Source organism: Lotus japonicus, chromosome 1 (assembly GCF_012489685.1).
Source record: "Lotus japonicus ecotype B-129 chromosome 1, LjGifu_v1.2".
Lineage (NCBI taxonomy): Eukaryota > Viridiplantae > Streptophyta > Magnoliopsida > Fabales > Fabaceae > Lotus > Lotus japonicus.
The window spans coordinates 33,491,368-33,509,448 of record NC_080041.1 but is presented as its reverse complement, the minus strand read 5'-3'; the positions used below and the strand labels follow the sequence as shown (position 1 = coordinate 33,509,448).

General features: G+C 37.5%; 2 protein-coding genes and 1 long non-coding RNA gene across 8 annotated transcripts; 1 reads left to right on the top strand and 2 right to left on the bottom strand.

The window, feature by feature from the left end:
- Positions 1 to 2,380: 2,380 nt before the first annotated feature.
- On the bottom strand, positions 2,381 to 6,291 carry LOC130734462 (uncharacterized). Of its 5 annotated transcripts, none has more exons than XR_009017951.1 (6): positions 5,305 to 6,288; positions 4,382 to 4,478; positions 3,849 to 4,193; positions 2,983 to 3,047; positions 2,756 to 2,887; positions 2,381 to 2,673 (listed from the first exon to the last, which is right to left on the bottom strand). It is a non-coding gene; the product is annotated as an uncharacterized LOC130734462 (long non-coding RNA). The 5 variants fall into 5 exon arrangements; XR_009017950.1 differs by having other exon boundaries at positions 3,849 to 4,185; positions 5,305 to 6,287; XR_009017948.1 differs by having other exon boundaries at positions 3,849 to 4,024; positions 5,305 to 6,280.
- A 303-nt stretch (positions 6,292 to 6,594) lies between these two features.
- Positions 6,595 to 8,109, top strand: LOC130734461 (putative FBD-associated F-box protein At5g56440). The gene is made up of 3 exons (XM_057586900.1): positions 6,595 to 7,373; positions 7,450 to 7,632; positions 7,709 to 8,109. The coding sequence occupies exons 1-3, from the start codon at positions 6,672 to 6,674 to the stop codon at positions 8,000 to 8,002; spliced, it is 1,179 nt and encodes a 392-aa protein (XP_057442883.1). The 5' UTR covers positions 6,595 to 6,671; the 3' UTR covers positions 8,003 to 8,109.
- A 6,973-nt stretch (positions 8,110 to 15,082) lies between these two features.
- Positions 15,083 to 17,637, bottom strand: LOC130734459 (uncharacterized). 2 transcript variants are annotated; one of them, XM_057586896.1, is made up of 8 exons: positions 17,379 to 17,637; positions 17,063 to 17,136; positions 16,524 to 16,666; positions 16,364 to 16,410; positions 16,143 to 16,269; positions 15,938 to 15,999; positions 15,482 to 15,596; positions 15,083 to 15,337 (listed from the first exon to the last, which is right to left on the bottom strand). In XM_057586896.1, exons 1-8 carry the CDS (start codon positions 17,532 to 17,534, stop codon positions 15,201 to 15,203), a joined length of 861 nt encoding a protein of 286 aa, XP_057442879.1. In that variant the 5' UTR covers positions 17,535 to 17,637; the 3' UTR covers positions 15,083 to 15,200. The 2 variants fall into 2 exon arrangements, with proteins under 2 accessions (XP_057442879.1, XP_057442880.1); XM_057586897.1 differs by having other exon boundaries at positions 16,161 to 16,269; positions 17,379 to 17,636.
- Positions 17,638 to 18,081: the final 444 nt, after the last annotated feature.

Sequence of the window (18,081 nt, the reverse complement as noted above, 5' to 3'; positions counted from 1 at the left end):
CTGCTTTGTGGGTATTTGTGGAGATGATTGGGAGTTGGATTGGTTGTGGAAAAGTTGCAGGAAGCTTAAGAAATTAAGGCTTCCAAGTTGCCAAGGGATTGGTGGGTCTTACTCCTGTTTTGTTCAGTGCCTACAAGGTGTTCGATAAATTGAGCTTAGAACTTGCAGGAGCGTGGTTGATGGGGATTTTGTTGAAACTTACAGAACAATCTCACTCTTTGAATTCCCTGAACGTTGTCCGTGAGAAGGAGGAAGAAGAGGATATGAAGATGATCGTGAAGAAAGGATGAAGAAGATTGAGGATATAAATAACATTATGTTGCTAGATATGTTAATTCTGTAAGTAGCTCAACTGGTTAAGTGGTGGTTTTGCCACTCAAAAGGCCTGGGTTTGAATCTCCCTCACCCCTGATAGGTCCAAGAAATAAAATAAGCCACGTCAGCCCATTCTGTTAGTTTTTTAACGTATGACTGATGGAGGGGCAGACGGTGCACTTATTGGAAACATGAGGGGTAGAAACATCGACAAAAATAGAGTAGGGAAAAAATTTCACAAACTTGAAACATCAGGGGCCAAAAGTGTTTTTTAGCCCAACACTTTATTTTCATATGGTCCATCTTCATTTGTATTCCTCCTGTAACAAAAAAAGATCTCATCTTCACCTTCTTTTAACATTTCCATTTCCAAAATGGAGAAGTCATTACCACAATAGCTTAAAATCCCTAATGTTATATTCCAGTCTCATATTCAATCTCATGTTCAGTTGTGTAATTAAGGGGATTCCACAAAAAAATGCAATGTGGGAGGGAGAAGAAGAACGAGGGAATATGGTATTCAGTTGGGATAAGAGGGAAGACAAGGGGGGAATATAAGCAAGTTGGGAAAGAGGGGGAGAAAATCAAACCCAAGCATTACCTGCAACCTTAAATCATTCCCAAAGAATCTGACCTTAAAACACCAACTCAGAAACATCACCAAAACACCCTAAATCCAACGACGCAAACCCCCCACCCCCACCTGCAACCTCAACTCCAACCCCAACCCGCAACCTCAACCCCAACCCCACCCCTAACCGAAACCGAAACCCCAACACTCAACCCCCAGCCCCGCCCGCACTCAAGTTCAACCCCACTCGCAACCTCAACCCGACACCCACCCCCATATGGAACATCAACCCGAAAATCCAAAACCCCTAAATCCACCTAGAAAATAGACGAAGCAAGGAGAAAGGGTTCTTCGAGCTGCCCTGAAAATCCAGCCTCCATGAGCCACTATGAAGAGCAGAAGAGCGTCGTTTTGTGGATCTGCTCCAATCAGCTTGGATCTGCGCTGTGGTTCTTCGATCTGCGTCATGGATCTTCAATCTGTGCCGTAGGTCTTCGATCTGCATCGTGGGTCTTCGATCTGATGTGTTGATGTTTCATTTTTAAGAGAAGGGAAAAAGATTGTTGGGTTTGTGGAGGTTGGGATTGTTGGGTTTGTTTATGGGTTGGGGGAGGTTGAAGAAGATGCTGATTTTCGTTTGGAAGGGAAGATGTTGATTGTAGTTGGGTTTGTTTATGGGTTGTTGAAGAAGATGTTTTTTTTTTTGTTACAGAAGATTATTAGTTTATTATGAATTTAATATTGGCTAAAAAGCACTTTTGGCCCTTGATGTTTCAAGCTTGTGCAAATTCTGCCCTTACTCTATTTTTGTCGATGTTTCTACCCCTCATGTTTTCAAACAGTGCACCGTCTACCCCTCCGTCAGTCAGACGTTAAAAAACTAACGGAATGAGCTGATGTGTATATTTTTTAGACTTGCCACGTGGAAATTACAAGTGAAATTGGAAAAAATGGGCAAGGGAGATTCAAACTCAAGACCTGTAAGTAAGCAAAACATGCATTTAACACTACAAAAAAAAGGTATTTTGCGGCGCTTCTGGAAGCATTTTGCGGCGGTTAAAACCGCCGCAAAATGTATATGAGGCGTTTCCTTGAGCGCCGCAGTTACGAGCGTCGGGGGCCGTTCTGCGGCGCTTATATCCAAGCGTTGGAATAACCGTCGCAGAATATAGCGGCGCTTAAAAAGCGCCGCAGAGTCTATAATTCGTTCCGCCGCTGTTTTGCGGCGGTTTCTAACCGCGGCAAAGTTCTAAAATGAATTCTCACACCTTTCATCAACAATCAGCGTGCCAGAAACGAATAATAGTTAACAAAGAAAAAGATTCAACTACCTATAGATAATATTATCCCAAGAGCATATCTAGTATCTTAGCACAAATTATAAGCTAGCCAGAAGCCCCACACATTTGTGTGATTTATAAAATAGAAATACCATAACAAGACACAGGGGGACAAATATATATTCACTTCGCATGAGGGTCTTACAGTCATAAATAAGAAACAAAACCAATCAATTAAGGTTTCAAATAGCACCCATGAGATCCTACGTACAAACAAAGACGATAACAAAGAAAGGAAGTATATAAAAAAATGGTTTGTAAGCTTTTAACATTTTGAGAAAATGATGTACAAAAGGAATTAGATACAAATCCCAAATACAAAACTTACTTGACTCCCATTGTTGAACTTGTAGTAAATATGCTATTAAAGAAATAGGTCTTCTTTTCATCATAATATCCAATTCAAAAACCACATCAGCATGATTATATGAAGAGTTCTTGATAAATCTGCAAATCTTAGAATTAGAATTAAAATAGGAGAGAGAGAGAGAGAGAGAGAGAGAGAGAGAGAGAGAGAGAGAGAACACACCGGGAATGCCACATCTTCTAATTTATGCCTGAGCTTGCTCAAAGCCTCAACCTAGCGACCAGTTAGCTCTAGACTCTCAATTGCATTTCTTAATGGCTTGGGTCAATAATTATTGGCTTCCCTCTCTTATTCCTGAAAATTGGTATCAAAATATCAGGGCATTAGGCACGCAAAACAAAAACATCTTAGAATGAAATTAAACAACACCACCACCTACATTTTCTTACCCAAGGGACTGCTACGGTGAGTGAAACTGATATCCTTGGAACCTCAGGAAAGGCTTAGATCAGATCTGCAAATTGGAAAGTTTCATCCACTTTGAGTGAGTCATAAAATATGCAATCACAATAGACAAAACACAAAACCCACTAATGAGTCCCATTGGCATTGGAAATTTTACCAACCACCTGTAATGCTTATGCTTATCTAATACCAAAAGAGCAAAAAGATAGCTTGGAGATGAAAAATATTAAAAAGGGATTTTCTATTTCGTTTCCACATATACATACTTAATCTCTTAATTTCCTTCTTAGTCCCTAATTCCTACACTAGCCAACTTGTGTTGAATCACAACATGACCAGCTCCAACTCTATTACTCAAACTCTATGGAGCACCAACCAACCTACTGAATCGTAGAGCTTGTATAAGAGCTAAGCAAAGCTCTAAAGTGAAGCTAATTAGCTCTGTCTAAACTCTAAAGCATGTGCAGACCTCATCTCCATTATCTAAAGAGCATTACTGCAAAGTGAATATACATAATGACCCAGTATAGAGCATTACTGCATTACCATAAAACCTATACTAAAATCCTACAGTGGATTCAAATGCTTTACAAATTAAGCTAAATTTTTACTGAGAATCCTACAGTGGATATCATTGTGCCAAGAAAATCAAGATCCATTTTTTCAAGATTCAAGCCAAGCTCATCGGGGACTCTATCTGACACCTCACCCAAGCTTATGGAAAAAGAAATAACATAACATATTCTTTCCTTAATAAAGAATTCTCCCGGTGAAACCTTAGTCAGCTTTTCTATCAAATCTTTTAGCATAAAACAACGATATCCATTAACAGCAATAAGAAGTAACCAACCTCAATAGCATTCATGTTACTCTGCGTGCCACTGCCAGTTTGCCACACAACAAGTGGAAAATGATCAGATGTAATAGCAGTGGCTGTTCCTGCAAACTCACAGGTCCCTTGTCCTTGGGCTTTCCTCTGGAAAAGATGCATTCAGAGATATATGCATCTCATGCTTAAGATCAAGGCTACATTTATATTATTGCAGAGATGCATTAGTGCAGTCCATATACAATTCACTCCTCTCAATACAGTGGCAGATCAAGACATTTTGAGTAGTGGGAGCAGGGCCCCGGGACATGCATACGCACAATGCAATCAAACAGTCTTTCTGCCCTTCACTCATTTCCTGTACAACTAAAACTTTGATTTTAAAACATTCCTAAAGTCTCAGAGACCTGATTATCCCTCCATTCCTTATCATTTGAACTTGTTAATTTTAAGCCATTCATTCAATAATTATAGTGCAACAGTCCAATGCCCTCCAATCTAGCAGAAATTGAAACCATAACTAAAATCCCAAAGCAAACTGACTTCAGTCTTACTTGTGAATAAAAGCTTGAGTAGTGGATCACAAACACAAAACTGCAAGCATAGCCACGATAGATATCTTCTCATTCCTCCACAAGAACACATCAGCAGCTGCAATTAACGATTGACAAAAGGAGAAATAAGAGAGAATACAAAAAAAAAAAAAAAAAAATTAGCTCTAGATGAATGCACAAAAAAGGAATAGAAGCAGGTGGAGATGCTCCTTCGGTCGATTTTTTACGCTATAACACTAAAGATAGAAGAAGCTCTAGATGTTGATCCATACATTACTTTGGCCCCAATTGACCAAAATTAAATCATCATTCTCTTTAACACTCATATGATATGTCAGCAATAGCCACACCATCACAGAATCAAAAGAAAGTGGCTTAAATCCTTACGATGCAGCAAAAAACATCAAGAAAAGCTAAAATTGCTATGAAACAAATTAATACTGAGCAAGGTAAAGCTTTAAATAAACAAAACAGCAAGTTGAACATGTCAATTTAAATAAATTAAACAGCAAAATAATGCTAACTTTCACCGAATGCATTCCTCGATTTGTTCTATTCGATCATACTTTCCTAACTTTCACCGAATGCATATTTGATACCAAAATAATGCTTCATGAATTCTATCGATTCCACCTTGTCATCTAGTGCTATCATTCACTGCTTGAAGTAATATATTAACAATAATAGTTCCTATTCCTAATCTAATCAAACTTTCACACATAGAAACAGAGATTTAACCAAGATTTCACTGCAGATGCTATATGAAAAGCAAAATGGCTAAATCAAGCATGTAACACATAAAAGGGAAATGAAGCAGAAAAGGTTAAACCCTAGCTATCAGTGTTGAGCATAACGAAGAAACAGTGTACAAAAATTGCAATGACTAAATAAAAAGAAGAGATACAGAACCCTAAATCTCTTACCTGATTCGATTGTCATTGGAAGATTCGCACCAGTGTGCAGAAATCGCGAATCGTAGAAGAAGAAGGGCGAAGCGAACACGGAGAGACGGAGAAAATGGAGTTCTTCGATCCAAATCTGGTGGAGAAGAAAGGCAAATCGCAATTCAATCCATGGCTGAGCTTTGCTATGGAAACCTTCGATTCGATTGAGAGGAACGCGAAGAGGAGAGGAGGCTTCAACCCATGACTGCACACTACGAAACCTTCGTTCTTCGATTGAGAGGAACACGAATAGGAGAGGAGGTTTCGTTCTTTGGTTCTGAGAGTGTTGAACGTGAATCGTGAGATGCGTAAATGAGTTATGGTTCGCGTGACCTTTTTAATTTTTTTTTGTTAAATTTAACCCATTCTGCGGCGGCTGGTTTAACCGCCTCTGGTTTAACCGCCGCAAATATCTTAAAAACCGCCACAAGTTGAGTAAGACCGCCGCTAATTATACTCAAACTGGGGCGCTTGGCTTAACCGCCTCTAGAGCTGCCTACACTTTGCGGCGGTAAACCGCCGCAGAATTTCCGCCCCTAAATGCTATTTTCCTTGTAGTGTAACCAGTTTAGTTACATACATAATTGATATATATATCAAGCAAATTTAATTTATATCATTTCCTTGATCATCATTAACTTCATATACTCCTCTTCATCTCTCCAATCCACTCAGGAACCTCTCCTGAGAAAGCCTGACTGAGGGAGGGGTAGATGGTGCACTGTTTGAAAACATGAGGGGTAGAAATGTCGACAAAAATAGAGTAGGGGCATAATTTGCACAAACTTAAAACATCAGGGGCCAAAAATGCTTTTTAGCCTTTAATATTTTAATTATGCATTATATTTTTTATTTTATTTTAATTATCATTAAATATCCATGTCATTTAAAATTTAATTAAAAATGACGTGGCTAAAGCCACGTCAGCTCCGGATTGCCACTAAACCACTTCGCCATCCGTTGAGGACTAAATGCAAACGTGCTGCAATTGTAGGGACGATAATCACAATATTTCCCGGTGAGTGACCAAACTCAAACGACCTCACAAAGACATTGATCAATTTGATGATTAACCCTTTATAGAGGGATATTTTTCATTCTTATATAATGAACCAGACTTCACACTTTAGTCTTTTTTAAAATAAAAAAAATAAAACTGGTCCATATTTACAAACCCTAACCTGTTACCACCTATTCCGTATTTACAAACCCGTTTATGGCCATGAGAAACTGAACTTGTTGGTGAACGGAAAGCATAACAACAAACCTGTGACTGTGAGATTAGATTCAGTTCAGCGATTTGTGAATTAGCATTTATCTATATATGCTAAGATAAGAATCATAAGATGGCTGATAAAATTAGCATCTTACCAGAAGCAGTTCTCTGTCACATACTCTCTTTTCTCCCAACCAAGCAAGCTGTTGCCACAAGCGTTCTCTCAAAAACATGGAACTCACTTTGGCGTTCAGTCCTCACTCTCGACTTCGAATACATCGACTATATCCGAAGCAGAGAGAACTATGCTCGCTTTGTGCAGTCCGTGAATGCTGTTATCCACTCACGAGATCTCCATCAACCCATCCAAAAATTACGCCTCACATTGAACGCTCGTGCTTATGATTCTACTAGCATCACCAAATGTATTAATGTTGCAGTTCAACGCAGACTTCAGCACCTCGATCTCGATCTCTCCCTCAGTTGTCATCATCCTATCAACTTGTCTTCCATCTTCACCTGCACTACTCTTGTGGTTCTCAAGTTGCATGGGTTAGAGTTGAAACCGTTTCCTGCTGTTGATCTTCCCTTCCTTAAAATTCTGCATCTAGAACGTTTGTCTTTCTCAGGACGCAGGTGTCTCTCTCCGCTTCTTTCCGGATGTCCTGTTCTGGAGGATTTCAAAGCAAGGAATTTAGTTTTTGGTAGTTTTGTTATTGGCCAGGAGTTTAAAACCTTACCCAAGTTAGTAAGAGTAGATATTTCAATACCGAGCACATATTTTCTGCTCAGGATAGTGTATAACAATGTCGAGTTTCTGCGTATATACAAGGTATTGTGGATTGTTCATGGTTTTTTTTTTAAAGAAAAATGTGATGATTGATCTCTTGATATTGTAACTCACGCAGATGGAAGTTATGCACTACATACGTGATGGTGAAGGCAGAGGCGGCGCCAACGTTTTCCCCAAGTTTCACAATTTGACCCATATTGAACTTGTCTATAGGAACTGTATCACTGCTAAAGATTGGTTGCAAGTAGTGGAATTGCTCAAGCATTGCCCCAAGCTTCAAGTTCTTGTCATTGACCAGGTTTGATTACATGCTTAGAATGATTTCTAAATTTTAACACTTCTTCGTTTATTTATTTTGTGTTTATTGTTTACAGCCTCGTTCCCATGGCGTTGAGTTTGATGGAATTGAAGAAGTAGGAGATTGGCAATACCCGCCATCAGTTCCTGAATGCATTCTATTACACCTTAATAGATGTTATCTAAAGGATTATATAGGCACCAAAGGTGAATTTCAATTTGCAAGATATATTATGCAGAATGGAAGATCTTTAAAGAGAATGACATTATGCTGTGGTGTTATGGTAAATCAACATCGAAAGCTTAAGATGTTAGACCAATTATCCTCATGCACTAGGAGCTCTACAACTTGTAAACTTTCCTTTAAATGATACCAAACTGAATTTAGCAACCGCAAGTAGTTTCTTCATTTCTTCCTTTAACTAGTAGCTAGGAACAAGGGTATGGAGTTATGGACCTTGTCTTAATTTTGAAATTAGTCGAACTTGTTATTTAAATTTGAGATATAGTGCTCAGTGTGATACAATATGTTAAATTCTGATCTTATGGGAACTTACATGGTAAGTAGGTGTAAATTCTCTGTCAAACAGGAGTAAAAAAGAACCCTATTTTATCTTTTGATAATATTATTTTTTATTATTATTATTATTATTATTATTATTATTATTATTATTAATGTTTTAGCAGAATTTTGTTAGAATTAAATTTTCATCTAACATGATTTTATCTTTTCCATAAGAATGGGTTATGACTAGTATCAACTGGAATCTATAATTAGCATTATGAAGCAGATGTTTCATAGCAGGGCTGAATCTTAAGAGCATATCAAGCATGACACTTTTGCAATCAAAATTTATGGTGCTTGGTCACTAAACAACCAATTGCACAGGGAAGGAGTTGGTTGATTTTAGTGGTATCTTGAATTTTATTTGATTTTTAGTGTTATTACAAATTTCCAGTTGTAATTTTATTTAAGAGTTATGGATAATAACACAGTGCAGTGTCTGAGTGAGAAAATGACCATAGTTACAGGGAGGTGATGTTCAGATAATGTTGTTTGTTGATGTTAAAGGGCTATGTTTTTTTGGTTTTGTACACACTGTGATTAAGTTTTATTCACTACTCTGTACACTCTATTGAGTCGATTTGTTAAATCAGTTTGAGATCATTGCAACTGCTGGGGAAAAGCCAGTTTTGTATGATTGAAACAGCTGTGGAATCTTAATATATTTCTAAATTTCTAAATTCTTCATGAATGTATCTTATTTATGAAGTCTGTTACATTTTTTTACTTTTATCAGTAGTTGATACTAACTATCCTCTAATTTGCAATGGAAGAACCCAACAGCAACAAGTAGCCTTTCAGTTCCAAAGAGCAGCAACCTCCTCCCCTATTTGGCAGAAAACAGTACCTCACCTCAAATAGTGATGGCTGAAAACCCTCCAGTGACAACTCTGTTTTGAGTTCAGGTTTAGAATATATCATGCTGCATCAGGTGACCCCTGCTAGTTCCAGGAAGAGCTGGGACCATACTCATGACCCATTTTGCCAATGCCCCATCTCCTTTACCCTGCAATTCATTTGGATTGATAAACAGAACAACTTGAAAAATAAGGACTTTAGCGAAGTATAACCAAACCATACCAGATAGACAACCCTTTGGGTTATGAATGAACTATGAACCTTTGACAAAAAAAAAAAAAAAAAACCAAACCATATATCCTTCATCAAACCAGCAGCTATACTAGTGTCATCAAAGCAAGAGTTCCACAGCCCCCAATCTCTTTTAACGCTTAATTATCCATCCTGTTTCTATTAATATCATCAATTTTCCATTTGAAAGTGTAGACTTGGCTGCTACTTTTTGGATATCATTTTATTTTTGTAATATATATAAAATCGATTCAACCATCAATACTGCAGGGAGAATATGAATTTAAAAGATGGTGTGGTTGGAGGAGGGCCAGGTAAAATGGAAGTAGGTGGGGAGAGATGCTGTGAGAGCCGCTAAACAATTGTTGTCGTTTATTGCGTTTTAGGACTTAGAGTAAAATTTATACAGTTAAGTGCTAAACAACTTTTGGCACATAATCTGATAATCATGACAGCACTTAGAAAGAAGTTTAATGTATGAACCTTTAGAAAGCTGAACACTTTGGGAATAAGGGACCTTGTGAACTTTTATAATACTTTATTGGCTTAAATACTCTAGGGGTCCCTGAAATTGTACCTCGTATCAAAATAAGTCCCTGAAATTTTTTTTTCCGATTCCGGATCCCTGGAATTGTTTTTTTAATCAGAATAAGTCCCTACGCCGGAGAAGACGGTGGTTGACGACGGCGGTCATGGCGGCGCTACGACCAGGGTGTTGGGCCGGCTTCGTCTCGTCCTCAGGAACTCAGTGGTGGTGGTCTCGTGGGCTGGGTCGTCACAGTTGAAGAGAAAAGGTCAGTCGCAAGTTGATTTCTTCTCGCCGGAATTTATGGAGCTTCTCGGTTTCTTCGTTTTAGCTTTGTTTCTTGCGATTTCTTCGCCCAGATCAGATATATGAAGGTCTAGGAGTGTTTTAAACATGTTATTTCATGGTTTGTGGAAACAATGAGGAGGCAACCACTGTCTTCTCCGGCGTAGGGACTTATTTTGATCAAACAAATTTTTCTAGGGACCCGGAATCGGAATTTTTTTTTTCAGGGACTTATTTTGATACGGGGTACAATTTCAGGGACCTACAGAGCATTTAAGCCTACTTTATTTTTCTAACAATTTCTCACAAATTTAAATGTTCAGGTAAAAATGATTTGTAGAAAGAAGAATATTCTTGGAATTTCCATGAGTGTAATTGTTTTGACTTTGCTGCTTTTTGAGCCATTAACCTAACGTAAATTGATTAGACATAACAAGTGAATTAGTGGAATAAACTATGTCAACCAAGACACTTAGATATATGCTAGAGTTCTTACCAACCGAACTACACACCACAATTTCTCACCATTACCGCAATTAGGTTCTTATAAGTCACGCACACGTCTGAGTAGTGCTTACGTCTGAGGAGTGTAAGTGACACTCACTTCACACTGATGTAAGTGATTTTAGGGTATTTCGGTAATTTCTTGAGTCTTTTTGTTTGTTTTTATTTTCTTTTTGTGTGGTCTCATATAGTGTTTCTAGCCATTTTTAGAGTTTTTTTAATCTTTTCTATTGCTAGGTTTTAATTAGGTTTTCCCTTTCTTTTTATTAGGTTTCTATTGTTTTCTCTAGATTTTATTATTTTTCATCCTAGTACTTATTGCCTTGGTCAGTTTTGAGCTTTATTGTTGAAACACTTACTCTAATGGTGGCTATTTTGATGGTTACATGTGATAATGATGTTGATCTAGTAGTTCCATTTGCCTATTGAAGAGTTTGTTAGTGGTTTCAAGAGGTTTTAAGGCAGGTTTAGACGATCAATGATTAACTTTAATGAATGAAGATGGGGGTTGAGCTATGATGAGTGAAGGTTATGAGAAGTTTGAGGGCAAAAAGCCATATGGAGGCTAGCGCTCAAGTGCCATCCTTAGCCACTGCTCAAGCGTCAAGCCCCTTTGGGATTCTAGTTGTTTGAGGAACACGCACTCAAGCGCTAGCATAGCCACCGCTCCAGCACCAGCCCTCTGAAGGCCAGCGCTCTAGTGCCCGTGTTCCCACCGCTCAAGTGCCAATGCATTGTCCCTCACCGCCCAAGCGTCATCCTTCTCCACAACTTGCCAGTGCGCTGGAAGCCACCACTCAAGCACCAGCTTCCCATCACTCGAACAACTCTTATAAATAGAACACGTTTTTGTTATTTTTCACTCTATGTTGGAGACTGCTAGTACCTTTTCCCTTGTTTTGGAGAAGCACTTTAAGGTTCTTTTCTTGCTTTCTTAGTTAATTTTATGGGAATTGTTATTCAGACCCCCCCACAGCTATTCAGACCCTGTTAAATTCGTAAAATCCGAAAAAGCCCTTTATGAAAAAAATTTCGCTCGCACTGTGAAACTGCGACCAAAACACACTTGGAAAGTGCGTCCATCACGCACTTGGAAGGTGCTTCCATCACACACTTTCAACGTGCGTTTTGGTCGCACTTTCACAGTGCGAGCGAAAAGCACTGATTTCTTTTTTTTTTTCTCCTGTATAATTGCTGGAAGAAATTTGAGACTGACACTTCTTGGTTAAGGTAATAGGACCATTCTAAGCTCAAATATACAGTCAGAATCTCCAAATTCCGACACCTTGTAGTAGTCGCTTTAGAATCATGAGCGGTGCGGTTTGGAAAATTGGACAATTTTTTATCTCGGATGCGAAGTCAACCAACTGCAAAGTTGAAGAGAAAAATCAAACGATCATAACTTAACACCTTCTTTGAAGGTCCTAAGATTTGTGTAATTTAGCCAAATTTCTTCATCTGGTATTTTATTTTGAATTTCAAACATTTTTTATTCCACCGTAAATCTCCAAATATTCTAACTTGATTTACTATGGAGTCTAATATTTTTTAAAAATCATCTGACATCAGTTCTGTACAAATTTACAGCAATTCGCCTTTTAAAAATGTGTTTACTTCACACATTAAATGTGCGTTAACGACGCACTTTTAAAGTGCGTGCGTAACACACTTCTAAAGTGCGTTTATTTGCAGAAAAAAATTAAAAACGACAGTAACAACTCCCTACAATTGAAAATTTTCAAAAACGACATAAGATGGAGCTTGTGGTGGTGGTGGCGGCGGCCATAGGGGTGGCGGTGGTTGTGGGTGGTGGTGGTGGTGTGTGGTGGTGGGGGGTGAGAGTAAGAGGAAAGAGGTAAGGAGAGAGGAGAGAGAATGTGAGGAGGGGGTGAGGTTTTTTTTATATTTTTTTTCATTAAGGATATTTAAGTAATTTTGCACTTTTTCAGGGGTCTAAATAGCTGTGGGGGGGGGGGTCTGAATAATAATTCCCTAATTTTATTGTCATGCTTGACTAGTTTCTTCTCTTAGCATTTGGGATGTGAATCTTTTTCTAGTTATGCTTTGAGTTTTTAAGTATTGTATTAACTTGGATTTCTAATCTATGATTCTATTCGCTGTTATTATTCATGCTTGAGCTAACACAAGTATAATGTTTTTCATTTCACAAATGGAAGTTTGGTTAGAATAAGGGATTTGGGAATAGATTGATTGAATTTTCTCTGCATCTTAGGAATAAGGGTAAGATTGGGCAGTGTGACCTGATTGTATGAACTCTAATAATCTTCAATTAGTTTATTTAAGTGCTAAGGAATTATACTTATTGAATTGAATTGAAAGTTTTGCTTGGTTAAGGAAATTAGAAGTAAAGATAAAGGCTTAATCACCATAGATAATTTTCCATAGTTTCATACTTGCTTAGTTATCTTGTGAATAACATGAATTGGTGAAAGCAAGACTCAAGTGCTATTCGTAATCATAATCTTGAGATCTCCTAAATCGGTTCACCTTAATTCAGTTTTTTTATGCTAAGTTACATCACAAACTTAAACAATTGGTTTTGTTTTACTTTTGCTTTCTGAATAGCAAAACTCTAAGGCTTTGTTTGGTTGGAAAAGAAAAGTTGAAGGAAAGAAAGGGAAAGGAAAGGAAAAGGATTGAAAGGAAAGTGAGATGATTTTTTTAGGTTGTTTGGTTTAAAAGAAAGGAAAAGAAAAAGTGGGTGGAAAGAAAAGTGTATATATATGAAATGACATAACTATCCTCATCTCTTTTTAAAACTAAAATATTTTTAGAAATACAGTTAAATAATGATAGTTATTTATATTTTTATGAAAATAATTACTTATATTTAGATGATGTAATTTTATAACATTTTGGAATTTTTTTTTGGAAAAGCCAAATATATATAAAAAAAATATAGGAAACGATCCGAGGTCAAAATACAAGGTAACCAAAGCAGAAAATGGCTAAACAACACAGCCAAGCATACAACAGAAAGAAAGATAAACTATCAAAAGCTAAAGAAAAGACTAAGGCCTAGTACTACTGAAGCAAGAAGAGAGTAAGAAGTAAGAACTCTAAAGCTAATAAGCTACTCGATCAAAAGCAACATCTGTCCAAAAGTTACTCCCTATCCCCCAGTTCTATCAAGCCTCCAATACCAAACTTCCTGATTAGTTTTTTTTCATTTTGTAGGTAATATTGATACATTGCATCAATTATCAATTATAATAAATCAAATGAAATCACTTGGAACAAATTAAATGAAACAAACAGATTAGAAATCGTTCCAAATAAACAAAATGATGATGAGAAAAGTAGTTATAAACAAGAAGAGGAATGGGTATTATGAACGATTTCCGAATATATATATATATAGTCAGTTGCAAGGGTAATACAGGTATTTTGAACAAAATGGCATTTCATCAGTTTTCTTCCCATTTTGAGCGGAATGTTCATTGACGTGGGACCTACGTGTTTTTTTTTCCCTTTCTTCCACTGTTCATGAAGGATCCAAACGCTGGAAGGGATTTTGATATTTGTGTTTTCTTTCCTTGGTCAATTTGTTCCCGTCCCTCAAACCAAACATACCATATGTGTGAATTGATAGAAACCACAATCTCTGTGGATATGAAACTCTTTTCATTACTTCAATTGTTTCGTACACTTGCAGAAAACGTATCATATATGTTGCACTTCAAATACTACCCATAAGGGATATAGAAACTATAAAGGTCTTAAGTTTATACTCTAAAAAATGTTGTATAACACTCCACACCATAAGAATGGATGATTAAAAAATGTTGGCAGAATTAACGAATAACTTGTTATTACACATATGAGCATTCTTTGTGGGAATCATGAAGTTAGAGCTACCATTGTTGTTAATTTCGAATCAGTCTGTCCATCTTTAAATCAATTCTCATGGAGCTACGTCCGCCTTAAGTCTCGGGATATTTTATAAATTTCCTAATGAAAATTCCCGAGCTTTGTTCCTCGGGAACATCCCGAGGGTCTAATTCCCGGAATAATTCCGAGGGCTATGCCTCGGTAATTTATAAACGTGGATTTCCCGAGGTTTGTCAAGCTCGGAATGTGAAAAATTTGTTCCCGAGGTTGCCAAACCTTGGTAAGCTTCTTTGAAGAAATTGGAACAATTCCCGAACCTTAGACCTCGGCAAGGAAAACGTAAGGAAACAACTTTCAGTCCCGAGCCCTAAAGCTCGGGAAATAACTTTCAGTCCCGAGCCCTAAAGCTCGGGAGAAAGTTCAGAGAATGTGAAGGCTCGGGAAAGGGAGAAAAGGGGGTGTTAAAACATTGGGGCATTTTTGGGTTTTTTGGAAAATAAGGGGGTACCAATTCTTATTCCCACAGTTTAATAGCAGACACAGTGAATCCTCTCAGTTAAAGAAGGCAAAAACCTAAACTACCTTAAATGTTCCTCTCTGTTTCCCCAACTAAAACAGAGAATATCATCCTTGGACCCAAAAACAGGAGCCTGTCATCTTCATCTCCAATGTGAACTTACAATAACTTCTTTTTATCTAACAGTCAAGTAACGGACCTGCATATACTGATTAGTAAAGAGACCGAAGTTTACTGAGAGTCAGACCATAACATGACAGCAGCTAGAAGTCCTATCGTGGCAGTTTCGACCCGAAGACGATGAGGCCCTAGGCTAACAGCTTTAGCACCTGCTTCCACCATCATGCTTACTTCTTTCTCAGTGAAGTCTGGAGAACACATAGCAAGATAAACAAAGGGATACTTTACCTCAGCTAAACTCAACTTATAATCTTATCAATTGAAATGCTCATCCATGTCCTGACATGTGGTGAAACGAAAAAAGGAAATTAGACTACATTCAGCATACTGACCTCCTTCTGGTCCAATTATGATTAAGCCACTAGCTTGCTTTTCCAATGATGTCAATGCATTAAGAACTGGAGTTGCCTTTGCGGTTGCAATAAGTGGCAACTTTGACTGTGCAATCTAAGGGACATAAGGAAAGGCAAATAGGTTACAAACATAGAGAAGAGAAGAGTTGGAATGCTATGAGAATTAGGTCATAGATGACATTATCTAGCCACATATATTAAATTGCTAACAAAAACTGGGATCAAATCGCTAGATGAACTCAGAATTCCATAGAGAAAAAGGAAACATATATACAGTATTAACAGTCTAAACAAACATTTCATTGGTTAATAAGATGGACATTATCACAATGCAGAGGATAAAAATATTCTAAAATAACTGAAATTCATGACAAAATTGCTGGCCTGAGTCATTTGCTGATCTGTGTGATTAGAACTTAGAAATGAAGAACTTACAAGATGCGAAAGGTCATCAATGTCCACAGGAGGTTTAAAAATCATTTCATGCAGTCGTTGACCTAAAAAAGAGGCAACAATGTAAGGATCACTGACCAAAAGCAAAATAGGTCATCCTTTATTTGAGACCCAACTTCAAAACTTACAAGTCTGCATAGCCCAAAGAAAATTCTAATGGGAGTAAAATAAACGTTTAACCTCATACAAGTAAAAATGTAGTTACATTGTTTGGATGCTGCTAATATGACACGTTCCAATCTGTCAACCCGATTTTCTGAGATTGATGAAGAACGTTCAGTCAATAGAGGAGTTACACTACTGGCTCCAAGTTCCTATGGCAGCTAAACATGAATAATAGAGAAACAACCATAAAAAATAAAAGCAGTAATTCTAACAAGATAAAATCTCAATATGCCTGAAACATACTGTACATTTCTCTACAAGCCAGTCAGCACGGCCACCCTTGAGAGTACCTAGACAGGCATAGTTCTTAATAAGTGAAAAATTGGGTGGAAAAACTCAAGTGTTGAAAATAAGCAAAAGTTACTAAGTAGTTGTAGTTCAACAGAATACAACGAGAACTTACCAAAACCAGAAAATACATGCAATTGCGTGTTCGGTGGAGGTATAATCTCCATATCAGTCAATGCAACAAAATCAATTCCGGTGCGGTCCATGTTCCGTATGCATCCTTCTACAAGACCTCCTTTCCCATTGAAGAGCTGCACCCTTGAATATCATGATTTGGATCATAAAAATAATACTGAAACCAGGCTAGAAAATATGTGCAAGAAGTATCTCTTCATTTCCTTTCACTGATTTCGAAACAGAAAATTTGACTTCGAAACAACCCAGGCCGAACAAAATACTTTGCAGAAACCATTGAAACTCGACTGCCAAAAGGCCTGAAGAATACTCCTCTCACCTTCCCATTTCAGTATAGATAAATTAGTAACAGACAGACACAACATTTGCAAGGACAAGACCTTATACATTCAATTCTACTGTGATTCCATGAATGTTATTTTATATGCATATTCAATTAGAAAAATGAATTGTCAAATTTAAAGGTTCGCCAATCGAACTTTCGTCTCGAATTGATGTGCATTGATAAATGAGGATTACCTATCATCATTGCTCAACCTCAATACCTTTGTCATATGCCAGAACTCATCACCTTGTACACGAACAACATTCCCCTGAATTGTTACAGAAAAAAACACAAACAAATATGGCAGATTAAACAGCAATAGTTTTTCAAAAAAAAGTGAAGTAAATTCTGAACAAATCCTAAAAATGCTGACTTTACGAACTTTCCTAAAACCCCAGCTCTATAAAGCAATACCCATCAGTCAAATTGCTTAGATATGTCGATACAACAAGATTTGAGGCACTATTGAAACAGTTACGAAAATCAGAGAGAGTGGGAAGAAGAGAATGCCTTGGAAGGAGGAAGAGTTTCTGAGAAGAAACGAGGGAGGCCACCGCGTGATTGGTCTCCATATTCGGAGGAGGAAGAGAATGCTCGGACACACAAGCTTGGGAGCCATGAGCGATTCACGAAGCGGAAGGTTACTGGAACTAGGGTTTGCAACATCTGCAGTTTGGCACCAATTTCAATTTCAATTTTGTGACGCTTCTAGTTGCAGAGTAACTAAAACTTAACTCGTTATAGTCCTAGGATGGATATTCATAAGAGATGAGACACCTTGCTTAAAATTCTCTAAATTGGAAATGAGACACATTATTAGTAGATAAAACATTTTTTTTATTGGTAAATATTAGTTGTTAGTAATGATAGTAAATTAGTCATCCTTAGGGTTTCAATCCTAAAACCTTCATCCTTCCAAACCCTTATGTCACATAGCTCTTACCACTTTAATTAACCTTCAGGGATTAATAAATCCAACATGAGTCTCAGGCTTGGGAAACATTAATGAAAATGAAATGAGTATTAGGCGTAGGCGTAGGGCATTACAATCAGGATGCACCAACTTGAGTGAAATATTCCAATTCCTCTTGAGCATTAGATTGATATCCTTAAGCCGAGGTAGGAATCTCAGACTCTCTGAATCATCAAGAGAAGAAATGAGCTCCGCACAATCCACCTCATAAACGATAAACTAAAATTTACAGTTCTAAAT

Excerpts from the sequence above, each read along its gene's own strand:
- LOC130734461 (XM_057586900.1), top strand. The coding sequence starts at position 6,672 with ATGGCTGATAAAATTAGCATCTTACCAGAAGCAGTTCTCTGTCACATA. Across the intron at positions 7,374-7,449 it reads AGTTTCTGCGTATATACAAG|ATGGAAGTTATGCACTACAT; the intron begins GTATTGTGGATT and ends TAACTCACGCAG. Across the intron at positions 7,633-7,708 it reads AAGTTCTTGTCATTGACCAG|CCTCGTTCCCATGGCGTTGA; the intron begins GTTTGATTACAT and ends TATTGTTTACAG.
- LOC130734459 (XM_057586896.1), bottom strand. The coding sequence starts at position 17,534 with ATGTTGCAAACCCTAGTTCCAGTAACCTTCCGCTTCGTGAATCGCTCA. Across the intron at positions 16,667-17,062 it reads AGGTTGAGCAATGATGATAG|GGTGCAGCTCTTCAATGGGA; the intron begins GTAATCCTCATT and ends ATGATATTCAAG. Across the intron at positions 16,270-16,363 it reads GGCTTGTAGAGAAATGTACA|GAACTTGGAGCCAGTAGTGT; the intron begins GTATGTTTCAGG and ends TAGCTGCCATAG.